This window comes from Electrophorus electricus, chromosome 17, assembly GCF_041902795.1.
Source record: "Electrophorus electricus isolate QZ-2024a chromosome 17, ASM4190279v1, whole genome shotgun sequence".
Classification (NCBI taxonomy): Eukaryota; Metazoa; Chordata; class Actinopteri; order Gymnotiformes; family Gymnotidae; genus Electrophorus; species Electrophorus electricus.
The window spans coordinates 19,801,347-19,829,013 of NC_137513.1; the positions used below are offsets into that span (position 1 = coordinate 19,801,347).

At 48.0% G+C, this 27,667-nt stretch overlaps 3 protein-coding genes across 7 annotated transcripts; all 3 read left to right on the forward strand.

The window, feature by feature from the left end:
- The first annotated feature begins 14 nt into the window (after positions 1–14).
- Positions 15–9,195, forward strand: rilp (Rab interacting lysosomal protein). 2 transcript variants are annotated; one of them, XM_035534183.2, is made up of 8 exons: positions 15–619; positions 1,352–1,475; positions 2,667–2,788; positions 3,779–3,946; positions 5,107–5,267; positions 6,856–6,978; positions 7,229–7,327; positions 7,830–9,195. In XM_035534183.2, the coding sequence occupies exons 1-8, from the start codon at positions 290–292 to the stop codon at positions 7,939–7,941; spliced, it is 1,239 nt and encodes a 412-aa protein (XP_035390076.1). In that variant the 5' UTR covers positions 15–289; the 3' UTR covers positions 7,942–9,195. The 2 variants fall into 2 exon arrangements, with proteins under 2 accessions (XP_035390076.1, XP_026884836.2); XM_027029035.3 differs by having other exon boundaries at positions 16–619; positions 3,779–3,973.
- On the forward strand, positions 7,964–17,264 carry scarf1 (scavenger receptor class F, member 1). Of its 2 annotated transcripts, XM_027029049.3 has the most exons (12): positions 7,964–8,097; positions 9,233–9,685; positions 9,984–10,042; positions 10,184–10,285; positions 10,975–11,509; positions 11,705–11,923; positions 12,449–12,577; positions 12,651–12,754; positions 12,868–12,979; positions 15,127–15,251; positions 15,498–15,626; positions 15,890–17,264. In XM_027029049.3, exons 2-12 carry the CDS (start codon positions 9,576–9,578, stop codon positions 16,909–16,911), a joined length of 2,646 nt encoding a protein of 881 aa, XP_026884850.2. In that variant the 5' UTR covers positions 7,964–8,097; positions 9,233–9,575; the 3' UTR covers positions 16,912–17,264. The 2 variants fall into 2 exon arrangements, with proteins under 2 accessions (XP_026884850.2, XP_035390074.1); XM_035534181.2 differs by lacking the exons at positions 7,964–8,097; positions 9,233–9,685; positions 9,984–10,042 and having other exon boundaries at positions 10,049–11,509.
- A 2,662-nt stretch (positions 17,265–19,926) lies between these two features.
- Positions 19,927–27,484, forward strand: sarm1 (sterile alpha and TIR motif containing 1). Of its 3 annotated transcripts, none has more exons than XM_081700221.1 (8): positions 19,935–21,153; positions 21,223–21,841; positions 22,739–22,951; positions 23,367–23,458; positions 24,954–25,280; positions 25,531–25,720; positions 25,877–25,998; positions 26,086–26,213. In XM_081700221.1, the coding sequence occupies exons 1-8, from the start codon at positions 20,699–20,701 to the stop codon at positions 26,114–26,116; spliced, it is 2,049 nt and encodes a 682-aa protein (XP_081556347.1). In that variant the 5' UTR covers positions 19,935–20,698; the 3' UTR covers positions 26,117–26,213. The 3 variants fall into 3 exon arrangements, 2 of the variants coding, with proteins under 2 accessions (XP_081556347.1, XP_081556346.1); XM_081700220.1 differs by lacking the exon at positions 26,086–26,213 and adding an exon at positions 26,222–27,484 and having other exon boundaries at positions 19,944–21,153; XR_014117916.1 differs by lacking the exon at positions 26,086–26,213 and having other exon boundaries at positions 19,927–21,153; positions 24,954–25,332.
- The last annotated feature ends 183 nt before the right edge of the window (positions 27,485–27,667 follow it).

Here is a 27,667-nt window from a genome sequence, read left to right on the forward strand (position 1 = left end):
GTGCGCGCGCGCCGAAACTACATCCGTTCATATCTCACGGTAAAACGTGCAGGCCTGTGGATCGCGTGTCCCGGTTAGTCGGGTGATGTAATCCGTGATTGACGCGGTGCTTTTGCTTCCTAATGCCACCGAAATATAAGGCCGTCCGTCACATGCAGCAACATTCGTCTGCAGCCGGCGGTAAATGCAGCTCGTGGGCGCAAAGCGAAACCAAAAATAACGAGTACGCTACGCGTGCGCGCTGGCTCGTGCCCCGTTCGGACGGGCAGTCGTCGTTTTGGCGTCCGCGATGGACGCGGTAGAGCAAAACCAGGTCGTCCGCAAGCCCAGTGCGTGTTTCGAGAGGACGTTTTCCTTGTTAACGGTGGACGACGTCTACGAAATCGCCAAGCAGGTCGGCTACGAGGTGGAGAGGCTGATCGACAGCTGCGGCGCGGCCGGGGTGCAGGGCTTGGTCTCGAAGATCGTGAAGGTGTTAGAGCACCTGGAGAGCTTCGTGGTCAGGAACCAAACGCAGAGCGCGCAGGAGGAGGATCTGCTCAAGGCGTTCGAGTCTCTGCAGGAGCAGCAGAAAAGGCGCAGCACGAAAGAGTGCGAGAGCCACGGCACGGAGCTCCGGGTGAGCGGCGCGGCGGACAGACGAGTCGTGCAAAGCAGTGTTGGTGCAGCGCTCCCGTTTGGTCGTCAAGCTCGAGCTGTGACCGTGGCTGAACAGGAGCTACTTTTAGCCGCATTCAGTAATCCGAGTGCGATTTGTGAGACCCGTGGGTCTCCCGTCATTTAAAAGCGTTGCGCACTAGGATAATAATGTATGTCGCACACAAGGAGCGTCTCAGGTCTGCCCGTTTGTCCTTGTAGTGCTTCTCTCTCTCTCTGTGTGTGTGTGGCGGGGGGTGTACGTGACTCTATATAGTAAAGGCCTCCTAAATGTTTTCGGTGAGTGGCTCGTCTGCATTCCACTGATCTCAGTCGTGATAACTACGTTGTTATAACAGTGGATCTGGCGTATCTTGTGAACACCTAAACTTGTGTGTGTGTGTGTGTGTGTGTGTGTGTGTGATTAAAGTAGGGTAGAGAGGTAGAGAGCAACAGGCGTCCTAACTGCTGTAGCATATGCCTTATACAGATAGTTAATTCACGTGGCATATATTAAACTCCACACCACATGAGGGTACTAGTACATTTGCAACTTTCAGATGAACATTAAATGACATTTTTGAGATTGTTTATATAATCAGAATTCACAGGTTTACAGTGTACGAAAGCATCGCACACCTGTCCTTGGCTACTCACATTGTTTAGTGTGTGTGTGTGTGTCACACAGTGTCTGACCTTTTGTGTGTTGCTGCAGGACTGGCAACAGAAGGAGCAGAAATGGCAACTGAGGTTAGAGGAAGTGCAGGCTCAGGTGCTACAGCTGCAGGAGGAAAACCAGGAGCTGCAGGGTCATCTGCAAAGTTCCCTGTCTAAAGAAGGTACAGTCTTCACCCCTGCTGCATTGTGAGCTAAGCACAAGCAGCTATGGTAGTTCAGTGGTTAAGGTGTTGACTTGTAATCGGAAGGTTGCTGGTTCAAGTCCCACTGCTGCCAAGGTGCCGCTGTTGGGCCCTTAACCCTCAATTACTCGCATTGTACTCAGTCAGAATTGTAAGTCACTTTGGATAAAAGTGTGAGATAAATGTCAATAAGAGAAAAGCAAGATAATAAATGAATTACAGAATTTTGCACTCCAAATAGTTCAGGCGCTTTAGTGTTGCTGAATTCTTATCTGCACTGCTTTGACACTTTAATGTGAGTCTGTAATATTCCCAGACTCAGAAGTGAGTTAGTTGTTGTGTACATGCAGTAGAGCAGAAACCCTTCGGGACATCCGTCACTACATGTATACATGCAGGAGAGCAGAAACCCTTCGGGACATCCGTCACTACATGTGTACATGCAGGAGAGCAGAAACCCTTCGGGACATCCATCACTACATGTGTACATGCAGGAGAGCAGAAACCCTTCGGGACAGCCGTTACTACATGTGTCATGTGATCTTTATCATAACCACATCTATGGTTTAAAAAACCTGTTGTGACAATTTTTACTCAATAGTCCCGTGTTGTATAGAGTTACGATGTTATAAAAAACACTAACTGTTATGATATTATGAAAATATGAAACTTGCTTTTTCATTAGCGTTGTCTTGTCTGTTGTGAATGAAGGCCTTTAAGATTGTGGCAGTTTTAAATATAAATACATAAACGTTGCTGTCTTAAACAGGTCATTTAAGACCAGTAGGGTTAGTGGAATGTAAGCCATTTCTAATACATGTGTGTACTCTCTCTGTGGGTTCAGTGACACAGCGTTTAAGAGGGAATTCACTTTCAGTTCACTGTAAGCGCTCTGAAAATTATTTCCAGTCGTTCTGCTAGTGTGAAGCAGCACAGAGTTCAAAGGTTTTTATACATCGTTACACATTTCTGTCCCGTTTAATACATTTCTGTTCCTTGTTTGTTAAATTCACATTACACATTACACATTAACGGTGTCATTTCATTTGGTTTAATGTCTGTTTTATATCTGGTTGTTTGCCGCCACAGTGTATTTGCTTGTGTGCGGTTTGGTAAATGTGGAGATTTCGAACAAACATTTAGTGCTCTTTCTTCCCTGCGTCCCCTCAGACCATTCGCAGCGTCAGGAGAGGGAGGTGATGATCAAACTCAAAGAGGTGGTGGACAAACAACGCGACGAGCTCAGAGCCAAAGTGCAAGAGATATCCAACATGTCTAAGGAGGTGGAAGCGGTAAGAGCGTGCCCGGGCAACACACACAGTGACGCGGGCACACCTTTGTAACAGAGTATGCTGACTCACCCAGGTGTCAGTTAGCCATGAAGGCTTTGGCGGTTGGTGTACAGTAGCTTGGCCCCCAGCAGATGAATTCTCAAGGCTAAGTCTACCCCTGTCACCCCAAAGGTCAGGGGTCTGCTTCAGAGGTCAGGGGTCTGCTTCAGTGGTCAGAGGTCTGCTTCAGAGGTCAGGGGTCTGCTTCAGTGGTCAGAGGTCTGCTTCAGAGGATAGGGGCCTGCTTATATATGTTATGTCTATATATTATATATGTTATATATGCTAGAGTTCAGTATTCAGTGTTTGGCCATTTGTCGGATGAACTCTGAACCTTCCACATTCTTAGAGTTTACATGAAGTGAAACTTTGTCAGACCAGTTATGAGCCATTAAAACATGCTGACCGGATTATTATTCAGGTTTAATGTATCCACACACTGAGTTGCTGGTTTATTAGGTCCTCCTGTAGCCACACATATAGCTGCTGGTTTATTAGTTCCTACTTCTAAAGATACCAGTTCCTCTGACCAGTATGATGTATTAAATAGGTAAGATTCTGATGGACTTTGTCTTGGTATAATTGCATATATATCAGTATTCATGATATATTCATGTTTTTAGAAACATAATGTTTACAAATGCATTTGCAATATAAGTGTATATATTTAAAGCATCCATTTCAGTTCTGTCCTTTGATAAATACCAGGTATCATATGAATGAGGCCTGTGAAGGTTAAATGATTAGCAGGCTATTAGTTAGTATTAGAAAATATTAGATACTATTAGATAATGTGTGTGTGTGTGTGTGTGTGTGTGTGTGTATGTGTGGACATGTGTGTGCATGCGTGCATATGTTTTTGTGCATGCGTGTGTGTGTGCATGCGCATTTGTCTGTGTGCATCCGTGTGTGTATGTGTGTGTGTGCCCGCGTGTATGTGTGGGTCGGTAGCTGCAGGAACAGTTGGATCGCTTTCTGAAGATGAACAGTGAGCTGAGACACAGACAGGGCCTGATGGAGGCTCAGCTCAGGAGCGCCGTGGAGACACGGGCCCACCTGGAGACTGACCTGTGTGAGAAACACAAGGAGATCCAGCGTCTCACAACACAGCTAGAACAGGCCAGTGCACAGTCTGCTGCCAGCATGGTAATAAAGTGTGTGTGTGTGTGTGTGTGTGTGTGTGTGTGTGTGTGTGTGTGTGTGTGTGTGTGTGTGTGTGTGTGTGTGTGTGTGTGTGTGTGTGAGTGTGTGTGTGTTTGAGTGGGGTGTGGGAAGCAGATTGGTGTGTAGGTGTGTATAGGCATGTATGTGTGGATGTGTGTATTTTGTCCTGTTAAAGTAATCTGTAGAATGTGTTATGACATATATTGGATTTAGTTTGTTCCAATTTACTTGATATGTGTCATTGTATTGCAATCAGGAAAATAATGTATATCTGAAGAAATTCTCAGTACAAATGTGTATTCTAATAGTTGTGATGCTCTTATAAGTACTTGTACTTCAATTAATAGCCAGGTTGGCCTTTCTTCAATAGCCAGGTTGGTCTCTCCTTAATAGCAAGGATAGTCTCTTTCTAATAGCCAGGTTGGTCTCTCTTAAATAGCCAGGTTGGCCTTTTCTTAATAGCCAGGTGGGTCCCTCCTTAATAGCCAAGGTTGGTCTCCCCTTAATAGCCAGGTTGGTCTCTCCTTAATAGCCAGGTAAGTATCCACATCTATTACCAACCGAGTTACAGTTTCAGTCTGAGAGAGATCAACACATTTAAGACTGTAAATAGTTATCACGAGCAATACATATGAACACATTTTGTAAAGCTAATTAACTCGGGGTAAAATAAATCAGAAGAAACACAAAACACTGTTTAGGTTCAACTTTCTGTCATGAACTAGAAGGCTCTGTGCATTATATATGTAGCTGCATAATTTAATATGGTCTTTTATGTGTGAGGCTGGCACATTTTGCAGTAATTCCCTACGTTACTACACGGTGTCATCATTTCCTGCTCTCTATAAACGTTGGGGTGAAAGTTTCCGTAAATATACGTCCACTGTCCTGCTAAGTATTGTTTTATTTTTCCTGGTTTCTGTGCGGGAGGTCGTGAACGCACATTCCTGACCTGTTTTTCTGCGTACAGCCTGCGATACTGGGCTGTCCCATCTCTGTGTCAGTGTAGTCATTGTCTAGCCACCAGAGGCGTGTTCGCCAGCGTATGTAGTAAAAAGAACCTTTTCCAAGTGTACAACTCCTGACTCATCCCGTGCTGGTGTTTCCTTCTCCAGAGCAGCACAGCCATTGACCTCACGGATAAGATGATCGTTGACCTGAAGGACCCGAACCGGCCCTGCTTCACCAAGCAGGAGGTGCGGGATATGCTGTTTGAGCGGAACGAGCTGAAGGCCAATCTCTTCCTGGTGCAAGAAGAACTCGCCTACTACCAGAGGTGAGCGAGGCCTGCTGGGGCAGTGGGATTAGCGTGGATGCTGGTACTTCTGGGACAGTGGGATTATCATGGATGTTGGTACTCTGGCACAGTGGGATTAGTGGGATTAGTGTGGATGTTAGTACTCTGGGACAGTGGGATTAGCATGGATGTTGGTACTCTGGGACTGTGGTATTAGCATGGATGTTGGTACTCTGGGACAGTGGCATTAGTGAGATTAGCGTGGATGTTGGTACTCTGGCACAGTGGGATTAGTGTGGATGTTAGTACTCTGGGACAGTGGGATTAGCATGGATGTTGGTACTCTGGGACAGTGGCATTAGTGAGATTAGCGTGGATGTTGGTACTCTGGCACAGTGGGATTAGTGTGGATGTTAGTACTCTGGGACAGTGGGATTAGCATGGATGTTGGTACTCTGGGACAGTGGCATTAGTAGGGTTAGTGTGGATGTTGGTACTCTGGCACAGTGGGATTAGTGGGATTAGTGTGGATGTTAGTACTCTGGGACAGTGGGATTAGCATTGATGTTGGTACTCTGGGACTGTGGTATTATCATGGATGTTGGTACTCTGGGACAGTGGGATTAGTGTGGATGTTAGTACTCTGGGACAGTGGGATTAGCATGGATCCTGGTACTCTGAGACAGTGGCATTAGTAGGATTAGCATGGATGTTGGTACTCTGGGACAGTGGGATTAGTGTGGATGTTGGTACTCTGGGACAGTGGCATTAGTGGGATTAGCATGGATGTTAGTACTCTGGGACAGTGGGATTAGCATGGATGTTGGTACTCTAGGACAGTGGCATTAGTGGGGTTAGCGTGGATGTTGGTACTCTGGCACAGTGGGATTAGTGGGATTAGTGTGGATGTTAGTACTCTGGGACAGTGGGATTAGCATTGATGTTGGTACTCTGGGACTGTGGTATTAGCATGGATGTTGGTACTCTGGGCCAGTGGCATTAGTGGGATTAGTGTGGATGTTAGTACTCTGGGACAGTGGGATTAGCATGGATGTTGGTACTCTGGCACAGTGGGATTAGTGGGATTAGCGTGGATGCTGGAACAAGCCCAGATGTTAGCTCGTGCTGTTAACTTTACTGATACTGAAGTCCTGAGCATCGTCTGAAACAATTCCAGTCTGATGCTGTATTTCTTTAATAACTATGTAAGTTCAACATGAGCTGGTAATCGTAGCACCTCACGTAAAATGGCCATGCAAAAATGTCCCACTCCAACACTCTACTATCCTACAGAAAGCAGCGCGTGGCCAGACACATGACTTTTACAATACTGTGGCCTTTTATATCCAGATAAAGTCTTTCACAAAACAAACACACCACCCAAAAAACATGGCACTTACAGTGCAAATGTGTATAAAAATGATACTATTTAAAACAAAGCAATTTAATTTGTAACCAAATGCTTATATATGCAAATAGAGTAAAAATAATTCTTGTAGTGTTATAATCCGATCTCTTTATGCATAAACATGGTCATTTCCATGTGTTACTGTGTGGTCACATTTGCCCTTCTTTCCACTGTGTTAGATTACCTTACATCTACTGCACTCACCATCTGTGCTCACAGGGAGATCCTGAATGAAGAGAGATGTCCAGGATTCCTGCTGGAGGCAGTGCGCACTGCCATAAAGAAGCAGAGGACCGTGATCAAAGCCAAAATGCTTGGAATTCCACAGGACATATGCAGCAGGTAAAACGTCAGCCGAGTCTCAGCAGTCTTTAGTGGAGAGGTACTGACAGCTGTTTGAGTACCAGCCGAGTCTCAGCAGTCTTTAGTGGAGAGGTACTGACAGCTGTTTGAGTACCAGCCGAGTCTCAGCAGTCTTTAGTGCTGAGGCGCTCACAGCTGTTTGAGTACCAGCCGAGTCTCAGCAGTCTTTAGTGGTGAAACAATCATAGCTGTTCGAGTCTTTACAAACATTTCTGTTTGTGCCCGGCAGCACTGAAGAGCCGCGTCCGTCGTTTGAGCAGAGGGACACTGTGGACAACAGTGTCAACTGTACAGACAGTAAACCCGCAGAATCCCGCATCAGAAACCTGTAAGTACAACCATCGCGCGGAGACGGAGGCTTTCCGACGACAGCAGTTGCTGTCCGGCGCGTCATTAGGATTCGTATGTGAGGATTTAATGAGCGTAGGGGGCTGGTTGTGCAGCGTGGTCTTAAAGTTACATTTGCAGAGCCGGGGGAAGTACACGCCCCGTTTCTGAACCCAGTATGAAAACACCAGCGTGGAGGAGTGAATGACCCCACAGCATGCCTGCTGCATGTGGATGCACACAGACCGCTTCATCTGGACCGACACCCTGGTGCTCCGATGGCACCAGCAGATAGAAATGTTCTTTTTTTAATGTTAAAAATAATTAACTTTAGATCTTAGAGGACACGCAGCAGGAAATAACATCATCTGTTATTCTTGCATTGGGACACCCGGACGTTTTCGGTCATTTCCTGTGACTGTACCCTTATCTCATGTCAGCAGTGTGAGACGTCGTGTGATTGTGTTGCTGACTGGAGATGTGTGTTATCTCCTGCCCTCCAGTTTTGGCTTCCTGACTCGCCCGAGCAGTGCTAGCAGCCGGCAGGAGTCCAGCCCCGTCTGGGAGATCATCAACCCCGACGAGCAGGAACCAGAGAAGGACGCCGAGCCCTGAGAGCTACCTGCCCCGCCCTTGCCCCGCCCCCAGCCAACAGTGTCCCGCCCCCGCCCCGCCTCCTCTGACCTACCCAGCTAAAGGCAACACAACACATGGAAGTGTACAGATTCTATACTGCACCAGTGCTTCAGGGTTTTTAATCTACAATCTACAGTAAGCCAAAGAAAAGAACAGAGAGGCTATAGATAACATGAGTTTACTCTCTCTCTCTCTCCCCCTCTCTCTCTCTCTCTCTCTCTCTCTCTCTCTCTCTCTCTCTCTCTCTCTCTCTCTCTCAGAAATGTCTAGTGGTTAAATGCAGCAAAGGAATGCAATGGATAAACAAAAAAATTACAATGCTCTATTTTATATACTAAAATTCTATATTTGAAACCTATATTTTACCCATTTTATGTGTTTTACAAAGATCTTAAATTGCTATTTTTCTAGAGAGTTTATTTTTTTCTTTAGTTAATTTATTTTAACCAAAGATGTAAAATTAACGTCAACCCTGCCAGTACCCTTAATGACGATACAGGCTTAATTAAAATAACTAGTATGGTCTGCTCGCCTGAGACGATTCTGCTCTGTTTTTAGCATGTCTTGTGAAGTTATCTAAAATATTTTCAAACAGTATAAAACTCATTACAGAAACATGCAGTAGCTTCTCTGCAGAATAAATCTTTAGTAGAAGAAGAATGGGTAATTGTTCATGTAAATATATTTGAACTTGGTTTGTGCTATAATTATATATGAAATGCAAATCGCAATAATACACAAGACTTTTGCTCTGAAACTGCAGTTTGGTTGAAAGCTGTAACATTTCTGTATTTCTGAATGTTCACTTATTTGACTTAAACGCCAGCACTAAACTGGATGTGTTGGAAGACCAAAGATTTTGGAAACAAGATTTGCCAAATGTATCTAATGTATTCATGAGATATCTATTTGTGCACATGTGTGTGTGTGTGTGTGTGTGTGTGTGTGTGTGTGTGTGTACGCACGTGTGTGTGTGTCGTCTGTATGGTAGTCATTAGGTGTTTCCTCATCATTGAGAGGAAGCCTCTCTTTGCTTTAGAGGAAACCAGAGATCATGTGGCAACTCTTGGACCACAATCAGCAAAAAAAGACGTTGACCTTTGTCCTGTACACCAAACCTCCTGCATACTACAGGACTTACTGCAGGATGGGACTTTCAGCAAACTTTTATTTTCATATGACCAAGTGTGTCATTGATCTGTATATCCAAATAAAAGTGTCGTTACGTCCTGATTTTTATAGTTGTTCTTTCCTTGTTCTTTCATTGGAGACCCGTACTGCACATGTGCGTGAATGCGAGCCAGAGATGATGGCTGAGCATGCTCAGACGCACATCCAGCTTCAGAGGAATGCCCCTCTTCCCAGAATTCCAGGCAGCGATTGCGTTTTCAAAAAGCCCAGTGGCTGATTGAATTGGAGGAAGTTGGCTTCCCTTCCCCAGGAAAGTCGAAGAGGAAACTGTTTGGTAGGTGCAGATCTCAGGCCCAGTGCACACTTCCCAGAGTGAGGAAGGGAACCACCGGGCGGCCTCCCGAGCGCTCCGAGCCTGCTCTGACAGCGCAGCGCCAGCTCCAGGTTGCCGTGGTGCAGGTCCCAGCGAAGGGTCAGGGGTAATGGAGCCATGGAACGTTACCCCGGCCCTCTGGGCTCTGCTGCTACTCTGCTCTCTGGCCTCTGCTCACAAGCTGTCGCCCAGAGGAAGGAACGTCTGCCTCAGCCCCAGGTACCGGGAGAAGACCTACCAACCTTCATCTTTCTCTTTACTGTGTTAGGCTTTTCCTTTCCATTTCAAAATTGTGAACTATGTAAAAGTAAACTTAAGTGTTATTGTAGTGTGTTAGCTCAGATGGTGCTGTCTGAGCCATTTCCTATTCTAGCGATACTATTCAAAGCTGTAAACATCTGGAAATGAAATCAATATTTAATATGTAGCATATATACGTATATTAAGGCCTGTCATAGTATTACTGCTCTGTTACTTTACTCACCATTGGGTGTTTCCTGTTGTCCTTTATAAACAGGACGTCCTCTCTCCTGTGTTGTTCTGGGTGGGCCCAGCAGGGTGACGAGTGCTCTATACGTGAGAAACGGCTTACACACAGTCGGATGTGAAATCTTTGCACTTTTGATTCTTTCTCTGTAATTCTCAAACACAAAGAAAGTTCTTTTTTCCCTCGCGTGCATGTCGGTGTAGTCACGGGACTCTCGGCTCTTTCTCTAGCGCTGTGTGAAGGAGAGACGGCATGTGGGGATGACGAGAAGTGCGTGCATCCAGGAGTGTGCAGATGCAGACCAGGCTTCTACGGCTTCCGCTGCAAAACCCGTGAGTCAGTAAACATTTCCAAAACCTAGAAATCTCTGTTCATTTTTTACCATTAAAACATACCCTCTTATAATGTAGTTCTTATAAGGTTTGTGTTTTTAATTCCTAAAAATGTTTGCTGAAGTCTTTACAATTCTTTGCTTGTGTGTTATGTTTTTAATGATAAACATGAGCAGGCTTCGAGTAAGGTTTTTGTTTCATCCCTGTGTTGGCCCTGTATGTTACTCCCATATGTTACCTTTGCATATTACCTCTGTATGTTTGCTCTATATGTTGCCCCTGTATGTTATCCATATGTTGTTGCCCCTGTATATTACTCCTGTATCTTACCCCTGTATGTCACCCTGCATGTTACCCTGTATGTCACCCTGTATGTTACCCTGTATGTTACCCTGTATGTTACCCTGTATGTCACCCTGCATGTTACCCTGTATGTTACCCTGTATGTTACCCTGTATCTTACCCCTGTATGTCACCCTGCATGTCACCCTGTATGTTACCCTGTATGTCACCCTGCATGTTACCCTGTATGTTACCCTGTATGTTGCCCTGTATATTACCCTGTATATTACCCCTGTATGTTGCCCCTGCATGTTACCCTGTATGTTACCCTGTATGTTGCCCCTGTATATTACCCCTGTATGTTGCCCCTGCATCTTGCCCCTCTATGTTGCCCCTCTCCCTTGCAGCATGCCCTCCTGAGTTCTGGGGGTCAGACTGTCGTGAGCACTGCCCCTGTTACCCTCATGGGCGTTGCGACCCTGTGACGGGCAGGTGCACGTGCCTGCCCTCCCGCTGGGGCGACGTGTGCCAGCACACGTGCAGATGCAGCCGGCATGGCCGCTGCAACCCGGCGAGTGGCAACTGCACGTGTGACGAGGGCTGGTGGAGTGTCACGTGTGGCAAAGCGTGCATGTGCCACCCCAGTGGGGCGTCGGCTTGCCACCCCTCCACGGGCCACTGCCTGTGTCAGCAAGGCTTCTGGGGGCAGAAGTGCAGCCTGCGCTGCAACTGTTACCTGTCGCAATGCCGACAGCACTCGGGCGCATGCGTGTGTCTGGAGGGATGGTGGGGCGTGACCTGTGACCGCCGCTGCCTCTGTGACCTCGAACACGCCACGTGCAAGGCCGACTCCGGCGAGTGTGTGTGCCAGCCGGGTTATAGGACCCCCTTCTGCCACGAGCCCTGCACTGATGGCTACTACGGGACGGGCTGCACACAGAGGTGGGTACAGGGGCACATGTGTCTGGGGAGTGTCTATTCTGAGTGGCTCAGTGGTGAAGGTACTGGACTTGTAACCAGAAGGTTGCTGGTTCAAGCCCCACCGCTACCACTGAGTCAGAGTCAGAATTGTAGGTTGCTTTGAATAAAAGTGTTATCTAAGTGCTGTAAATGTTAATGTGTTGTGCGTGTGTGTAGCTGTGGCCACTGTGCGGGAGGCAGGCCGTGCTCTAGGGAGGATGGCTCATGTGACGCGTGCGCTCCAGGATGGAACGGCTCGCTCTGTGACCAAACCTGTCTGCCTGGTTACTATGGCACCCACTGCCAGGAGGTGTGTCCTCACTGCAGGGGGGAGGAGCCATGTAATGCGGTAACAGGGGTGTGTTCAAGATGTGACCCTGGATGGACTGGACCGAGGTGGGAATCTTGGTGTATCTGCTGGTGTCTCTGTTCTAACTCCAGCATTAATACCTTTATTTGGCCTGTAGTGGGGCAGATTTACAGAAAACGCTCAAAATATCAGTGCTGTTTCTGAGCCAGAGCTGGATTGTTGGAATACAGACCTTTTCTTGGAAATGAGTCTTTGGCTCTAGTGTTTATTTTCATCATTTAAATGATTTTCTTTATAATTTAATTGAATAAAACTATACTCACCATCAAAACTATACTCCTTTCACTGTCACCTCTGTGTAGTTAACATGAAACATGTCACTGGTGAAGTGAGAAGGTGTGCTACAGAGATCTACATGTTACAGAAATCTACATATTGTTAATTCAGATTTTCCCCTTTTTATTAAGGTTATTAATTTGTTCTAAATGACTTTATTTATTAGAGTAGAATCATGGTTCCTCAGCCCACGCTGTCCCACCGTCCACTGTCCCACGCTGCTTAAACGTGCGTCCAGTGGCGTTCAATCTCACGTGTCCTTGCTCTCTGCGCAGGTGTGACCTGCCCTGTCAAAATGGCACATTCGGTGACGACTGCAGATTCCCGTGCGGCCCCTGCTTTCATGGCCACTGTGATCATGTGACAGGAAGTTGCATTTGCCAGCCTGGTTTTCAGGGCAGAAGGTAAGTCTTTTGTGGGAGGAGGGAGAGGGAGTCAGAGGAGTTAGGGGCTCACCATGCTGCTCATGCCCTGCAGGTGTAACAGTTCGTGTCCGCGTCACCTGTATGGGGTAAACTGCTCCTCGGCGTGCGACTGTGCAGGGGAGGCGTGTGATGCTACCAGTGGCTCCTGCCCCTACAGTATGTCCACAACCAACGTCCATCAGCCTTCAGCACGTTGTTGTTATTACAGTCAACAGAGACGTTACGTGTGTGTGTGTGTGTGTTTGTGTGTGTGTGTGTGTGTCTCCCAGGCAGACGTGCAGGCCTCCTGGCTGGACTCCTTGTCCCTCTTCTACTTCTAGTTATTCTCGCTCTGCTCTTCTGCTGCTGCTGCTGTAGGAGTTGCACTGGCGGGAAAGACAGGTGACATCTTATCTTAGCACATGGAACAGTGTGTGACCCAGTGTGTGTGGCGTCCGCGCTAACGTGTGTGTGCAGAACAGTGTGTGTGGTGTCCACGCTAACGTGTGTGTGCAGAACAGTGTGTGTGGCGTCCACGCTAACGTGTGTGTGTGCAGAACAGTGTGTGTGGCGTCCACGCTAACGTGTGTGTGTGCAGAACAGTGTGTGTGGCGTCCACGCTAACGTGTGTGTGTGCAGAACAGTGTGTGTGGCGTCCACGCTAACGTGTGTGTACAGAACAGTGTGTGTAGCGTCCACGCTAACGTGTGTGTACAGAACAGTGTGTGTGGTATCCACGCTAACGTGTGTGTGCAGAACAGTGTGTGTGGCGTCCACGCTAACGTGTGTGTGCAGAACAGTGTGTGTGGCGTCCGCGCTAACGTGTGTGTGCAGAACAGTGTGTGTGGCGTCCACGCTAACGTGTGTGTGCAGAACAGTGTGTGTGGTGTCCACGCTAACGTGTGTGTGGAGAACAGTGTGTGTGGCGTCCACGCTAACGTGTGTGTGCAGAACAGTGTGTGTGGCGTCCACGCTAACGTGTGTGTGTGCAGAACAGTGTGTGTGGCGTCCACGCTAACGTGTGTGTGTGCAGAACAGTGTGTGTGGCGTCCACGCTAACGTGTGTGTGTGCAGAACAGTGTGTGTAGCGTCCACGCTAACGTGTGTGTACAGAACAGTGTGTGTAGCGTCCACGCTAACGTGTGTGTGTGCAGAACAGTGTGTGTGGCGTCCATGCTAACGTGTGTGTGTGCAGAACAGTGTGTGTGGCGTCCACGCTAACGTGTGTGTGTGCAGAACAGTGTGTGTGGTGTCCACGCTAACGTGTGTGTGTGCAGAACAGTGTGTGTGGCGTCCACGCTAACGTGTGTGTGTGCAGAACAGTGTGTGTGGCGTCCACGCTAACGTGTGTGTGCAGAACAGTGTGTGTGGCGTCCACGCTAACGTGTGTGTGCAGAACAGTGTGTGTGGCGTCCACGCTAACGTGTGTGTGCAGAACAGTGTGTGTGGCGTCCACGCTAACGTGTGTGTGCAGAACAGTGTGTGTGGCGTCCACGCTAACGTGTGTGTGCAGAACAGTGTGTGTGGCGTCCACGCTAACGTGTGTGTGCAGAACAGTGTGTGTGGTGTCCACGCTAACGTGTGTGTGTGTGCAGAACAGTGTGTGTGGCGTCCACGCTAACGTGTGTGTGCAGAACAGTGTGTGTGGCGTCCACGCTAACGTGTGTGTGTGCAGAACAGTGTGTGTGGCGTCCACGCTAACGTGTGTGTGTGCAGAACAGTGTGTGTGGCGTCCACGCTAACGTGTGTGTGTGCAGAACAGTGTGTGTGGCGTCCACGCTAACGTGTGTGTGCAGAAGTGTGTGTAGCGTCCACGCTAACGTGTGTGTGCAGAACAGTGTGTGTGGCGTCCACGCTAACGTGTGTGTGCAGAACAGTGTGTGTGGCGTCCACGCTAACGTGTGTGTGCAGAACAGTGTGTGTGGCGTCCACGCTAACGTGTGTGTGTGCAGAACAGTGTGTGTGGCGTCCACGCTAACGTGTGTGTGCAGAACAGTGTGTGTGGCGTCCACGCTAACATGTGTGTGCAGAACAGTGTGTGTGGCGTCCACGCTAACGTGTGTGTGTGCAGAACAGTGTGTGTGGCGTCCACGCTAACGTGTGTGTGCAGAACAGTGTGTGTAGCGTCCACGCTAACGTGTGTGTGTGCAGAACAGTGTGTGTGGTGTCCACGCTAACGTGTGTGTGTGCAGAACAGTGTGTGTGGTGTCCACGCTAACGTGTGTGTGTGCAGAACAGTGTGTGTTGCGTCCACGTTGACGTGTGCGGGTACAGAGATGTGCGTGTTTCGGGGCATGTCGCGTCCACGCTAATGTGTGCGGGTACAGAGATGTGCGTGTTTCGGTGCGTGTTGCGTCCACGCTGACGTGTGCGGGTACAGAGATGTGCGCGTTTCGGGGCGTGTTCCGTCCACGCTAACGTGTGCGGGTACAGAGATGTGCGTGTTTCGGGGCGTGTTGCATCCACGCTAACGTGTGCGGGTACAGAGATGTGCGTGTTTCGGGGCGTGTTGCGTCCACGCTGACGTGTGCGTTGTGCCTGACCCGCAGGGTGGTGGTGGGAGATGGAAGAGCACCCGGGGGCATGAAGCACCACGTCTACACGGCGCTGGCCAACATGACCGTGGCGGTGCCCTGCCTCACCCTTTGGTCCTCGGGGTTGCCCAGGGTCACAGGTTAGACACCATGTTGCTACCTCACCTGCTGTTTGGGTCACGAAGTCGAACTGCAGCATTTGAGCTGAAGCAGTCCACAAGGCATTCTCTCTCTCTCTCTCTCTCTCTCTCTCTCTCTCTCTCTCTCTCTCTCTCTCTCTCTCTCTCTCTCTCTCTCTCTCTCTCTCTCTCTCTCTCTCTCTCTCTCTCTCTCTCTCTCTCTCTCTCTCTCTCTCTCTCTCTCTCTCTCTCTCTCTCGTTCTCCAGTTTCTCACCACGACCCCGAGCTCACCTTCAACCACAGCTTTATAGAGCCGCCATCGTCCGGCTGGGTCATGGACTCCTTTGAACCTGACGAGGATGGAGAAGCTGTGTACCATGTCCCTCCCATAGAAGGTACAGGCTCCTCCCCCCCCACACCCTCTCACCACACCACCCACCACTATACGTGTGACTAATTTGCCCACGTAGAATTTGCCCAGCCAAAACTGAAGTTACAGTATCTGACAGAAAGCTTTGAATATATTTAAATATTAAAATATATTTGATTTTCTATACCAGTTTCCCAATTAATGGAAAATTAAATTGACATTGTCGTGCTACGTATCTTACAAACATTAAAAAACGATTGTGTTTAAGTTCTGCTTGTCTGTTCTCAGACGAGGCAGTGGTGTTGGGCGGGGAGCTGAGCTCCAAGTGTAACGTCTTCCCCGACCCGTCTGCGTTCAGTGGCGAGGACATGAGTCTGGCCTTTGGTATTCCACGCACCTCCAGCATGGCCAAATCCAAGCGCCCCTCTGTCTCATTCGCAGAGGGCACCAGGTTCGGCCCCAAGGAGCGCCGCGGATCATCCCAGGAGCCTCCTGTCACGGTTGCCGCCGCCCGCAAGCCCAAAGGCCCCTGGGGGGTTCTCATGCTCTCCACCCTGCAGGGGGCGCCAGGGAGCCCCGTGGAGGTGGGAGGGGAGAGAGAGGAAGTCAGCGAGGAGGTCAGCTCCGTAGAGGCGCAGGCGGACCCCTCGCTCGAGCCACTGCAGGCAGAGTCGCACTCGCACCTCGCCCTCCCCGCCAGCAGGAGGCGCACCATGTCCAACGGCAAGAAGAGTCTCCAGCCGCAGGTGTCCGGCGAAGGGCGGGAAGCAGACGTGGAGAAGGTGACCACCATCTACGCGACCTTGGGCAAGGTTCCTCGGCCGGCAAGCGCCTCCGAGGGGCGCGTGCAGGCTGTACTCCGCAGACTTGGCAGCATCCAGAGACAGCGAGAGCAGACAGGACGGCCCCAGGACAGGGCCGTGGCCCTGGTGAAGCCTCTGCGGAAGAAGCTGGGGTCTCGGGCCAGCGTCTGGGAGCAGGCGGCGGGAGCAGTTCCTCACGTGGCGATGAGGAAGCCTAGCCGTAGGAAACACAGCTCCCTCGGCGCTCCGTACGCAGGGACGGCTACAGACGACACACAGGAGAACAGCGCCCCCAAGAGGCCGCTTTCTTCTATACTCAACAGTGTACCTGAAGGCCCTGCACAGGGGTCAGGGGTGAACAGTGACCCGAGAGAAGCTTCTGAGGGCCACACTGACACAGAGGCACTGTACGATAATGTAGCTCCATCAGACGAGGCGTCTGTGTCGTCAGAGGCAGTGCAGGAGGAAGGGCCCAGTTATGAGAATGTTTATATAAGGCATGTGTGAGGTTGATGTAGCCATTTTAAATATATTCCTTGGTTTTTGTTTTTTTTTAAACAAATTGGACAAATGGGACTTTTGAAACCTCAGAAGAAGATGGGAATTACATTTACATTTACATTTTCTGCTCTTATCCAGAGCAGAGCAACTTTCGTTAATGACTCCTCCGTAAATTGTATAGACATGTTGCCATTTAGTGTCTCTCAGATGCTGGTTTACTTTATAGTAAATGTTTAAACATTTGTTATTCTTCTCAAATCTTCAGAAATTAAGTTTCACTCCCGACAGTGGAGCTTCTGATTTTTTTGTCTAATCAATCATTTATGTGGTAATAAAAAAGGATTCCATCATAAGTGTAATCCACTCACATGAAGAACATTATCACACATTAAAAAGGTGCGGTGAAGCAGAGGTGCCTCACAGGCGCAGAGCTTTTGAGGTGATGGGATTCGGGAAACATATGAAGGGACAGAGGATGAGTGAGGCCTGAACAGTTGCTCTGGATGTCGGGTGGAAGCGAGAGTCCAGTAAAAACCCAGTAAGACAGAACTCCGGAGCCCCCGGCTGTTTAAGTATACATCCCGGCTTCAGGGACCGTCTGGGTGCTCCCACATGAGCGCATGCACGTCTGAAACAGAAGCTTCTGTTCCGATATGTGCAGCCACTCTGTAATGCAGTGGCATTTGCAACATGATGTGAAAACTTTGAAAACTACAATGAAAAAGTGGACGGTGTTTGATATAAACCACTAGTAGTAAATACTACTGTATTTATAGGGTTGTGTCTGGGCCATGTCTGGGTCGTGTCTGGGTTGCGTCTGGGCTGTATCTGGGTCGTGTCTGGTGCTGAGTTTCTGGTGTGAGATTACTTGTCAACACAAGGTCCCAGCTGAGAAGTTATCTCATCAAATGCCCTTCCATCATGTTTAAGGCCAAACCATGGACAGAATATTCTGACATTGTATGTTTTATGGTAAAGTGCCGAGTACTTACACACAAGCCACTCTAATACATTCTTCCTTTTCTGGCATGCTGCACTGTCCTTTCTATAGAAACCATCTGGCTCAGCAGGTTAAAGATGATTGTATTGATCGTGATTATGTAGCTCGTTAATGGCCTGAATGTTCAGGCTGGTTTTTACAGCGTCAACTATTACAGCGTAAATTACTTAAATGTTAAATATGGTTTTTTAACTGTAAATAAACACAGAGAGAATGGAATGATCATTCACGCTTGGAAATAAAAAACATGAAACCTGTAGTCATATGTGGGCAAAAGAATTCTCTGGCCTTTGCGCACGAGCTGAACTTTCTGCCGCTGGTGTATCTATGACCAGACAGGGACTGGTTTGTACACATGCACTCACATCGGAAACAGAGCTGCAGAATCTGGTCGCAAACCTTGGTTCAAAATATACTGAGCCTCAGTAATTTTACCAGTCAATAGGTGGCCCTATACAAACAATCCTATATAAATTTGTTAAATTGGGATTTAGACGTTTATTGAGCATTCACTCACTCAGACTGAACCCATGGCATGTGCTACAGATCACATTCACATTAATTGCACCTCTGAAATGCTACACATTTGAATCAGATAAAACTATTCAACAATGCCAAATTCCAGCATCTTAAAGACAGACACGTCGTTTCTCTGCGGTAAATGCTGCGTCTATGGGACCTTTAAATCCCCAAATGTTCGAGGTGGTTTATCCTCGCGAATCTTTGTTTCAACTAAATTGTAACTGGCCGCTCATTAAAGCAGAGACAAAGAAGTAAAGGTGACTAATTATTTCACTCTTACTCGTAACACAGCTCTGGTAGCACAGGCTCATCGAGACGCACTGACACACTTTGGCTGCATCCAAGCCATTCGCACGGCACTCCATGCAAGACTCTGTTAAACAGAACATGGAAATATAAATCCATTACACCATATAAACAGACAAATCTGAATATAAATCCATTACACCATATAAACAGACAAATCTGAATATAAATCCATTACACCATATAAACAGACAAACCTGAATATAAATCCACCACACCATATAAACAGACAAACCTGAATATAAATCCACCACACAATATAAACAGACAAAACTGAATATAAATCCACCACACCATATAAACAGACAAACCTGAATATAAATCCACCACACCATATAAACAGACAAACCTGAATATAAATCCACCACACCATATAAACAGACAAACCTGAATATAAATCCATTACACCATATAAACAGACAAATCTGAATATAAATCCATAACACCATATAAACAGACAAACCTGAATATAAATCCATTACACCACATAAACAGACAAACCTGAATATAAATCCATTACACCATATAAACAGACAAACCTGAATATATATCCACCACACCATATAAACAGACAAACCTGAATATAAATCCACCACACCATATAAACAGACAAACCTGAATATAAATCCATTACACCATATAAACAGACAAACCTGAATATAAATCCATTACACCATATAAACAGACAAACCTGAATATAAATCCACCACACCATATAAACAGACAAACCTGAATATAAATCCATTACACCATATAAACAGACAAACCTGAATATAAATCTGAATATTTAAACAGACAAACCTAAATATAAATTACACCATATAAACAGACAAACCTGAATATAAATCCATAGCACCATATAAACAGACAAATCTGAATATAAATCCATCTGGAAGAGACGCGCGCAGCAACTCGCAGCGCTGCAAACACGGCCAGCTCGAGCCTCATATCCGGTAGAGCGGATCCGAACCGGGTGCACGGAGCTCGGCGCACGAGCGGACTCGCGTGTCACCCTTCTTTTGTTTGCACGGACTCGTTTGTAATATGCTTTTCTCTTTCTGCGGGAGTTTAAATGGAAATAGTATCTTTACAATCACTGACTATGTGTTAAACAGATTTGTTATACTGACAAGTCTAATTTTAGAAAGACCCGTCTAAAAATGTAAATATATATTAAATAAATAAAATAAAGCTTTGTAGCTGGTTGAGGAGATTGTGTGATGAATTAAAGGGCAACCGACTCTAGTTCAGTGTTTAGTTTCTTTAGCTGCAGTTGACCAGCGTCTGCGGTGCGCAGTGACCCTTCTCGTCCAGCAGGGGGCGATTCCGGGCGTTTCTCTGCGGCTTTGTCTCTGCGTGGTGATGCCCTTGTTCTCGAGCCCTGGGCGGTCCTCGCGCGGATGCTGTGAGCTTTAGGATGCGCACGGGGACCGCTGACTTCATTTTCGGTGTAAACACTGATCGACAAACGAGGACACCGTCGGTGCGGAGCCAAACCGGTGCCAAGGAGCTGACTTTGCAGGCAGATCACAGACGACATCTGTGTTTGTGTGCACAAACAGCGTCAAGCCTCCGTCGCTATATAAGGCAGTTGTTGCGTGTTCTTGTCTGTCTTTATTTATGATATACTTCTTTGTGTCTTATTCTCCATGGTGCTGCATATGTTTTTGTTAACCTCTTCGCCTGGTAATACCGGATACGATCTGACTCAATAGGCCTCCGAGGAATCAGCAGGGCCCCGTCAGTAAGTAGTCGTCCGTCAGTAAATGGTTGTCCGTGTGGGTCATTGTTACCGAGCCTGCACGGAAAGCGCTGGTCGACACACCTACTCAAACCTATGAGTTTGCAGTTTGTCCGAATGCACCGCGGGTCCCCATAGCACCGATGCTAATTTGTTGCACAATTTATTTTCAGGCCGAGTGTTTTCTCAGGGCTGGTGCCAGGACTATGAGAAGCGTCTGTTAGATGTTCCTGTCTCCCGTCGTTTGCCTTAGCAAGATCTGTCAGTACTTCTCAATGTTCAGTTCAGACAGGCTTACGGTTCCTGAATATGTCAGTCGGATTCAGAACCGGAGAGCAGGCTCTGATCCCAGAGCAGTTTCTCCAGGTGTTAATGCCGGCGTTCAAGCCGTTTTGGACGGATCGCTTCCTGCACTGCGGTCCGCAATGAGTACCCTCAGGTCTGCCAGGGACACCGGAGACTTGGACGAGACTCGCCGGGCCATCGCGGAGACTTTCCAGCTTGTGGAGGAAGCCTGGGTTTTGCCTGCAGTCGGCCGCCAAGTAGCAGAGGAGATCTGTAACAGGATACGTCTGGATGGGGGTCTGGAGCTGCTGCTGCCGCTGCTGCAGACACCTGCTGTGGAAATCACGTACGAGTCGGCCAAGCTGCTCGAGCAGATCCTCATCTCGGAAAACAGGTAAGCCCGCACGCAGAGCGCGTTTTGGCGCTACAGCATGACCTCGCGTTGACCTTGGCACTCCCACAGGGACTACGTGGCACGCATGGGCCTTGGTGTGATTCTGAACCTGACCCGCGAGCAGTACGACGCTCAGCTGGCGCGCAGTGTCTCGGGGATCCTGGAGCACATGTTCAAGCACACGGAGGAGACGTCGGCGCAGCTCATCTGCAACGGCGCCCTGGACGCGCTGCTGTTCTGGTGCCGCGGGACGGACCCCACCGTCCTGCGGCACTGCGCCGTGGCCCTGGCGAACTGCGCCATGCACGGTGGGCACCGCTGCCAGCGGCTCATGATCGAGAAGCGGGCGGCCGAGTGGCTCTTCCCGCTCGCCTTCTCCAAGGAGGACGAGCTGATCCGCTTCTACGCCTGCCTGGCCGTGGCCGTGCTGGCTGCCAACCGGGAGCTGGAGGACGAGGTGGTGTGCTCGGGCACGCTGGAGCTGGTGGAGCCCTTCATCGCCTCGCTGGACCCTGATGAGTTTGCTCGCAGCCTGCAGGATAGCGCCGACAGCGTGCAGGGCCGCACCGCCGCTGACCTGCAGCACCTGCTCCCCCTGCTGGACGGCATGCGCCTCGAGGGCAAGTGCATCGCAGCCTTCTACCTGTGCGTGGAGACCAGTATCAAGTACCGGCAGCGCAATACCAAGGTGAGTCTGAGTCTAGATGTGTGCGTGGTGAGTCTGAGTCTAGATGTGTGCGTGGTGAGTCTGAGTCTAGATGTGTGCGTGGTGAGTCTGAGTCTAGATGTGTGCGAGGTGAGTCTGAGTCTAGATGTGTGTGTGCGGTGAGTCTGAGTCTAGATGTGTGTGTGCGGTGAGTCTGAGTCTAGATGTGTGTGTGTGCGGTGAGTGAGTCTAAATGTGTGTGTGTGCGGTGAGTCTGAGTCTAAATGTGTGTGTGTGTGTGTGCGCGGTGAGTCTGAGTCTAAATGTGTGTGTGTGTGCGGTGAGTCTGAGTCTAGATGTGTGTGTGTGCGGTGAGTCTGAGTCTAGATGTGTGTGTGTGCGGTGAGTCTGAGTCTAGATGTGTGTGCGGTGAGTCTGAGTCTAGATGTGTGTGCGGTGAGTCTGAGTCTAGATGTGTGTGGTGAGTGAGTCTAGATGTGTGTGCGGTGAGTCTGAGTCTGGATGTGTGTGTGGTGCTGGATGAATGTGTATTGATGTCACAGTAGCTATTATTTATTTTAAAGGATGTTGCTATATTATGCATGTACGTGTGCTTACATGTGTATATCACTATAACAGTATGCGTATTGGCTTGGATGCTAATACTACAAGGTCACTACCTACTTTATTAGAGATATTTTTTAAATGTTGTGGAGTCTGAGGCTGTAGCTCAGCATCAATTATCACTTTTTGGCCAAACGATCACTATTGGCCTTTTGTATACTTTTTTTTTCTGCTGAGCTTGATACATTCATGCCAGCACAACTCACACCAGCACACTATGGTCGTATGTCCGAGAACTGCCCACCGTGCAACCTGGACGTGGTAGGCGGTGGTCCTGCGTTCAGAAACTGACCAGTGACCTTCACTTCTCTTCAGATATTTCAGGAGATCGGGGCAGTGCAGAGTCTGAAGAGAATTGTCATGTACTCCAGCAATGCCACCACCCTTTCTCTAGCCAAAAGGGCCCTGGGGATGATGGGCGAGGACGTCCCCAGCCGCATTCTGTCCTCCGTCCCCAACTGGAAGACCGGGGAGGTCCAGCGCTGGCTGCAGCAGATTGGCTTCAGTGCTTTTAGCAACCGCTTTCAGGTTTGAGCATGGCAGATGGAGGCTGCTTTGTAGCACAGGTGTAGCACAGGTGTGGTCTGGGTGGAGAACCCATGCAGGGCCTCTGTGTATATGTTCCTTTTCACCATAACGGCCTTGGTCCGTACGTTAAAGCGTCTCAGTCCTCAGTATCGGTTCTTGATTGGGTTTTAATGAACTTTCAGATATCAAGGCGATTTGGATATGTGGATATGATTGGACACCCCGTGCACAGATTAATACTCAGATTAGTATTTACTATAAACATCCCATCCAGTAACAATGTAATGCTAACCTTTGATCAATACTAAGCCTGTCATGTAGGCACTACTATCGAAAGCTGGCGTTTCAGTGAGGCTGTAGTGATGACAGCAATCACACTGGCTGACTGGTGTGTGTGTGTGTGTGTGGGTGCCAGGACCACCTGGTGGATGGAGACCTACTACTCAATATCACAGAGGAGGACCTGGCAAATGACCTGGGCATGACGTCTGGCCTCACCCGCAAAAGGTTGGTGCACTTACCTCATTTCACTACGTAAACATCTCTAGATCTTTCAGTTCTGTACAGAAGCTCTCTGATATCTTGCCTGTAGTCCCTAATTGACTTTCTTTTCAGACCATGCCGTCTGTTACAGTTACCTGCTGCTTCTTGGATAATCCAATTCAATTTAATTTGTATAGCATTTTTTTTTGTATAGCAAAGTAGCTGTACAGAATCAGATGTAGAATGTAGAATGTGAATGTTAATCCTACACTCCCCCAAATCTCTAATGTAGATGTGCATGTTAATCCCTAATGTAGATGTGAATGTTATTCCCTAACTCCCTTAATCCCTGATGTAGATGTGAATATTAATCCCTAACTCCCTAAATCCCTAATGTAGATGTGCATGTTAATCCTTACCTCCCTTAATCCCTAATGTAGATGTTCATGTTAATCCCTAACTCCCCCCAAATCCCAAATGTAGATGTGCATGTTAATCCAACTCCCCCCAAATCCCTAATGTAAATGTGCATGTTAATCCCTAACTCCCTTAATCCCTAATGTAGATGTGCATGTTAATCTCTAACTCCCTTAATCCCTAATGTAGATGTGAATGTTAATCCCTAACTCCCTTAATCCCTAATGTAGATGTGCATGTTAATCCCTAACTCCCCCCAAATTCCTAATGTGCAAGACAGAGGCCACAGTAGCAAGGAAAACCTCAGTGAGGCAGAACTGAGAAAGCATGGGCATGGGCCCAGACTTGCATGGCAACCCGTCCGCTTCTGGTTGATACTGAATAGCTTGCTTATATGTAATGTAGATTCACAAACACAGGAAACAGAAGGCCATACTAACAGTGCTAACAGCAATTAAACCAAGTTGTATCTGCTCATACTAGTATAAGAATGAGCAAACTGAGATGACCATAAGAGTGCCGTTGAGGGTGCGGAAATTCTGCAAGTCAGAGTCAAAATATGGAGGGTGGGAGGAGCCACAGCAGGAGGGTGGGAGGAGCCACATCTGAAGTGGGATGAGACTTGGCGGTGGGAGTAGCTTGGCAGAAAGAGAGGACAAATTAGTCCTAGTCAAAAACTACAGTGTGCAGAATAAGGGTATAACAGGTACATGATATGGAAGGGGGGGACTCAGATCTTACTATGACAGCATGGCTAAAACGATAGAGCCCGAAGGAAACAGACATGAGGCACCCTGGGACATCAGCACTCCACAGCCAGCAAACCTGAGTGAGAAAAAAGAGGTGAAGTGACAGCATCACAACATCCCCGTTTACCATAACTCGCAATGCCCATAAACCGCACAGCTACACCTTTACCCAAGATGAGAGGTATTTAATAAAATGCCTGATAGGTTTTCAACCTAGTCTTAAATAGCCTATCCTTAAATGTCGTTCCCAAAGAGCAGACGTGCTGTTACACAGATAAATGTGTAATTTCCCCTGTAGAAGAATGTAAATGTAGAAATATGTGTCTGGTCCCTGAATGTTGTCCCTGATCCAGGTTTCTGCGAGACCTGCGGGTTCTGAAGACCTATGCCAACTACTCTATGTGTGACCCCAACAACCTGGCAGACTGGCTAGCCGATGTGGACCCTCGTTTCCGCCAGTACACGTACAGCATGGTGCAGTCCGGCATGGACCGAAACAACATCCTCCAGATAACAGACCAGCAGCTGCAGTGCGACTGCCGCGTGGAGAACGGCATTCACCGTGCCCAGATCCTGGCGGCGGCCCGGCGGCCGGCCCGGCCCTGCCTCACCGACTCTCAGCCTGTGGGCCCTGATGTGTTCATCAGCTACCGACGCAGTACCGGGTCTCAGCTGGCCAGGTCGGACCCAACACCTGCGGCCCTCACACACCACACACACGCGAACTCGGCTGTGAGTTTATTTTTCTGATAGTCAAACCTCATAACCGAGCAGTATGGAAGTTAAAGGATAATAGTTGAGGCTGGTAGAGATTATAATTATCTGGTGATGTGTGAGACCACAATGTGTGAGACCTGGCAGGCAGGCGAAAATAGGATTTTCCGTTGATGTGACACGAAAAATGTTGCCCCCGATGCTCTTTCTCGGCAGCCTGCTGAAGGTGCACCTTCAGGTTCGAGGGTTCAGCGTGTTCATCGACGTGGAGAAGCTGGAGGCGGGAAAGTTTGAGGAGAAGCTGATCTCCAGCGTGCAGCGCGCGCGGAACTTCATCCTGGTACTGTCCGCCAGCGCGCTGGACAAGTGCATGGACGACACAGCCATGAAGGATTGGGTGCACAAGGTCAGACGGGGACGCGTTCCCTCCTCGTTGTCCTGCCTTAACAACAGAGCATGCACGGTGCCTGTCAATCAATGCACAGCGCTGTGCTTAGATCAGGGAGCGCCTTTAAGCCGATGCCTGGTGAAACCTAGCTTTGCTCATGTGTGTGACCTGCAGGAGATTGTCACCGCTCTCAACGGGAAGAAGAACATCGTCCCTGTCATCGATAACTTCCTCTGGCCTGAACCCACCTCCCTGCCCGAGGACATGCGTGCCATTCTTACATTTAACGGCGTCAAGTGAGTTAGCATTCACAGACCGTACGAATATTAACTACCGTTAGCAGCTAAGTGCAGCAAATATTTGGGATTTTGTCTTTCTCACAGGCCCAAATACCTCTTACCCGGTAATTTATAATAGCTACCACACACCATTCTTCGGATAATGACAGATACGTTTGCTGTGGTGCGCCGCGTGAGTAAGCTCGTCTGTAACATCCTGCCGAACTCTCCATGGCTACAGGTGGTCCCACGAGTACCAGGAAGCCAGCATAGACAAGCTTCTCAGCTTCCTTGAATTAAATGGCCAGCGCGAACAGCCCGATGGTGCCAAGCCTCCCCATGGCCTGCAGCCCAGCGTTCCGTCTGCGAACTAACCATCGCGCACTCACAGAGCCCCTCAGCTACTGCAGGTCTGTTATGTATGTGTGAACATGCAGGTATGGAGAGTATGGACCTCTTGGGACCTGGTACTAACAGTGAGATACAGGCCGTGATCCTGCTAATGTTTTGGTCATTCATATGTATCCACTATGTCACTTCACCGTGATGCATGAACATCACTTCCTGTCCCTCAGGAACATAAATGTAACCCAGGAAGTGATAACATATATGTGAGTCCCTTGCATTTAATATTTCCTTTTCCTGTTATATCATGTGATATTATTTAATGTTCAGTCTAAAGTGTGCATGTCTGTTCATGATGCCTTCTTCATGTTGGTGATAGTAGCATATGAGTTTGTGGTTTGGTTATTGACTTCTTTAGCCAAACAGCTCTGTGTTGTGAATATGCTGTCAAAGGGCATTACTGCTAAATGGCCAATTTCTAGGTATTGTGGAAACTGACATGCGTAGAAGACTTTTGGATTATTAGTGCAATAATGCTATAATCTCAAATTGGGAAATAACTTTAGCAGTGTCACCTACTTTTAGCCTTTTACAGGCAGGAACACAAGAAGTTTAAACGCTACCAAATGCATGAAGTTCCATATACACTTTTATGATTTTACACTGTGGCTCCTCTGTAGAAGATAAAGAGAACAGAAGGTTGAGGTAATTCCACAGAAACTCCTCCACAGGAAGTTACACACGACGTGTCTTTACTTCACTTTACTTCACTGATGTTTACCTGCATCAGGTATATCTGAAACTTCAAGAAACTCACTTTTCAGACATGCAGTATTGGTAAACACTAGCTCACACACACCCTTTCGTGAGAGCTCTCATCTACCAAAAGGGTAATTCATCACCTTTGAGCAAAGTACATATGTAATCTTAACAACAGAACACTCCCAGCATCAACGTCCTCCGCACCCTGGACGCTGTGCGTAGCTTTTCCCTCTGCTCAGTCTACTCATGTTGCCTTAATGTGTAAAATGCATTTTTGAAGTTTGTTTGGCGCAGCCTGACAAAACGGTGCAGGCCAAGAGCCCATGTAACAAATACTGTACAATATCATTAATTTTTCTGTTTGGAAATGAATGGCAATAAACATTCTTTTTGCAAATATCCCTTTATTTAATTAAGTTTAGCAGTACAGTTCATGCCAGGGTGAGCTGAGAAAATTTAAGGCACACAGTGAACTCGCTGCATAGCTGACAGGTGCACTTTCACTTCTTGTACACATAGGTCAAAAAATGCTAAAATAATCACAGCAGCCCTGTAGACGGAGTTCCCCGGAGCTTTAGAC

What these genes read in the sequence shown, in the direction of transcription:
- sarm1 (XM_081700220.1), top strand. Translation starts at nt 20,699, where the DNA reads ATGTTCCTGTCTCCCGTCGTTTGCCTTAGCAAGATCTGTCAGTACTTC. An exon ending in TCTGGCCTCACCCGCAAAAG is followed by an intron (nt 23,459 to 24,953) that starts GTTGGTGCACTT and finishes TCCCTGATCCAG; the next exon opens with GTTTCTGCGAGACCTGCGGG. An exon ending in CTTACATTTAACGGCGTCAA is followed by an intron (nt 25,999 to 26,221) that starts GTGAGTTAGCAT and finishes CCATGGCTACAG; the next exon opens with GTGGTCCCACGAGTACCAGG.
- rilp (XM_027029035.3), top strand. Translation starts at nt 290, where the DNA reads ATGGACGCGGTAGAGCAAAACCAGGTCGTCCGCAAGCCCAGTGCGTGT. An exon ending in GCCACGGCACGGAGCTCCGG is followed by an intron (nt 620 to 1,351) that starts GTGAGCGGCGCG and finishes GTGTTGCTGCAG; the next exon opens with GACTGGCAACAGAAGGAGCA. An exon ending in CCACAGGACATATGCAGCAG is followed by an intron (nt 6,979 to 7,228) that starts GTAAAACGTCAG and finishes TGTGCCCGGCAG; the next exon opens with CACTGAAGAGCCGCGTCCGT.
- scarf1 (XM_035534181.2), top strand. Translation starts at nt 10,569, where the DNA reads ATGTTATCCATATGTTGTTGCCCCTGTATATTACTCCTGTATCTTACC. An exon ending in GGGACGGGCTGCACACAGAG is followed by an intron (nt 11,510 to 11,704) that starts GTGGGTACAGGG and finishes GCGTGTGTGTAG; the next exon opens with CTGTGGCCACTGTGCGGGAG. An exon ending in TGCACTGGCGGGAAAGACAG is followed by an intron (nt 12,980 to 15,126) that starts GTGACATCTTAT and finishes CCTGACCCGCAG; the next exon opens with GGTGGTGGTGGGAGATGGAA.